At 42.1% G+C, this 2,270-nt stretch overlaps 1 protein-coding gene across 1 annotated transcript; it reads right to left on the bottom strand.

Annotated features, from left to right (window-relative positions):
• Window positions 1-223: 223 nt before the first annotated feature.
• LOC143581277 (uncharacterized) lies at window positions 224-1,051 on the bottom strand. The gene has a single exon (XM_077064106.1). The coding sequence runs from the start codon at window positions 1,049-1,051 to the stop codon at window positions 224-226; it is 828 nt and encodes a 275-aa protein (XP_076920221.1).
• Between the last annotated feature and the right edge of the window lie 1,219 nt (window positions 1,052-2,270).

Here is a 2,270-nt window from a genome sequence, read left to right as displayed (position 1 = left end):
TTTTTCTCCCTATACTTCTCCATTAATCTTCTCAATATGTGTATCGCTTCCGTGGTTGACCGTCCTGGCATGAAACCAAATTGGTTAATCATAACCTGCGTTTGTCTCCTAATTCGGGTCTCAATTACTCTCTCCCATAATTTCATAGTATGACCTAACAACTTAATTCCTCTGTAATTTCCACAGCACTGTGCGTCTCCCTTGTTTTTGTATAGGGGAACTACTACACTACTCCTCCACTGGTCTGGAATTTTTCCATTCTTGAAATAAGGTTGAATAGAGTAGTGAGCCACTGAACTCCTTCATCCCCTAAACACTTCCAAGCCTCAATCAGTATGTTGTCTAGACCAACCGCCTTAGCCCTTCCCATCTTCCTTAGTGCTATCCTCACCTCTTCCTGTGTGATACCTCTACAGTAGGAGTTATTCCTTTGTTGTCTCTGCGCAACTGGGTTGTCTGTTTCTCGTTGGTCGGTCTGTCTGCCATTAAAAAGACTGTTAAAATAATTTTGCCATCTTTGTTTAATGTCTTGTTCCTTGATTAGGACATGCCCATCCTCTCCCTTTATATATTTCACAACTCCTAGGTCCTGTCTTCTACGTTCCCTGGATTTAGCAATCTTGAACATATGATGCTCCCCCTCCTTTGTTTCCAGACGTGCATACATCCGTCTATACGCTGTTTTTTTTGCCTTTGTCACCGCCTTCTTCGCCTCTCTCCTAGCGTTTTTGTATTTCTCCCTCAACCTCCAACGCTCCCCCTCGTTTGTGCACCTTAAAAGATACCTAAGACTCTGTTGCTTATCCTTGATCTTGCTCTGCACATCCTCGTTCCACCACCAAGATTCCTTGTTTCCAGTTGTCCTGCCTGTCGTTACCCCTAGCGTCTCCTTTGCCACTTGAGTGATGGAAGCTGCCATATTCTCCCACATCTGGTTTGCGTCCCCAACAGGATGAATTGTTGTCGTCGAGATGACCTTGTCCTTGAACAACGTAATGTTTGTGCCCTTCAAATTTCCCCATCTTATCCTAGACCGTCCTTTTCTCCCCATCATAGTCAGTTTCTCTCTCAGTACTACATCTGACACCAGTAAATGGTGCTGGGCTGCTGCGGTCTCCCCCGGAATGACCTTGCAGTCTCTCCACCGTCTTCGATCGTTTCGCCTCATCAAGATAATCTGATGATAATGCAATTGTGGATCAAGTTATTGAGCTTGACAGTGATGTTTCATCTCCTGAATTGGGTGAACATTACACTAATTTATTTGAAAATGTTGCTGTTTCTAAAAATCCTACTCTCAGGATTCATAATTACCATCCACAAGAAAACATTATTGGAGAATTAGATGTGGGAGTTCAAACTCGCCGTCAAGTTGCTTCCTCGGGTGAAAATAATGTTTTTTGTGCTTAAGCCGATTTACATTCCACTGGTATTGTAAATAAAGCTAAATTCTCTTGTTTTCTATCCCAAGTTGAGCCTACAACTCCTCGTGTGGCTCTGCAAGATCCATCTTGGGTAGAAGCCACGCAACAAGAATTACATCAATTTGCACGTTTAGGTGTTTGGGATCTTATTGACAAACCTGCTAGAGTCAAGAAAGCAATTCCGACAAATTGGGTATTTAAATGTATGAAAGATGATCGTGGGGTAATTGTGAGAAACAAGGCACGTTTAGTGGTGCAAGGTTTTCATCAGCAAGAGGGTATTAATTACACTGAGGTTTATGCTCCAGTTGCAAGATTAGAATCGATTCGAATCTTCCTGGCATATGTTGCTTACAAGAATATCAAGGTGTATCAAATGGATGTTAAGAGTGCTTTTCTCAATGGTGAAGTTCATGAGGAAGTGTTTGTTCTACAGGCTCCAGGTTTTGAAGATCCTGATTATCCTGACCGTGTTTACCGTTTAAACAAGGCATTATATGGTCTACATCAAGCCCCGAGAGCTTGGTATGGCACGCTCGCCGACCATCTTACGGATAATGGTTTCAAACGAGGGACTGTCGACTGTACTTTATTTCATAAAACTGTTGGTGATGATCTTCTCCTAGTTTAGATATATGTTGATGACATTATCTTTGGGTCTACAAACGATACACTGTGTAAGGAGTTCGAGAAGTCTATGCAAACCAAGTTCGAGATGAGTTCGATGGGAGAGATGAATTTCTTTTTAGGGTTACAGGTTCATCAGTCTGACAAAGGAATTTTCATTCATCAGACAAAATATGTGAACGATGTCTTGAGCCGATTCAAGATTACTGCTGGAAAAAT

The sequence above is a fragment of the Bidens hawaiensis genome, unplaced genomic scaffold, assembly GCF_021521415.1.
Source record: "Bidens hawaiensis isolate Kalapana, Puna unplaced genomic scaffold, B.hawaiensis_p1.1 tig00030849_1, whole genome shotgun sequence".
Lineage (NCBI taxonomy): Eukaryota > Viridiplantae > Streptophyta > Magnoliopsida > Asterales > Asteraceae > Bidens > Bidens hawaiensis.
Note: the sequence above shows the minus strand (reverse complement) of the source record. Positions and strands in the feature narration are given on the sequence as shown.

Bases quoted from the DNA above. Each gene is read 5' to 3' on its own strand.
- LOC143581277 (XM_077064106.1), bottom strand. From the start codon at position 1,051: ATGGGGAGAAAAGGACGGTCTAGGATAAGATGGGGAAATTTGAAGGGC.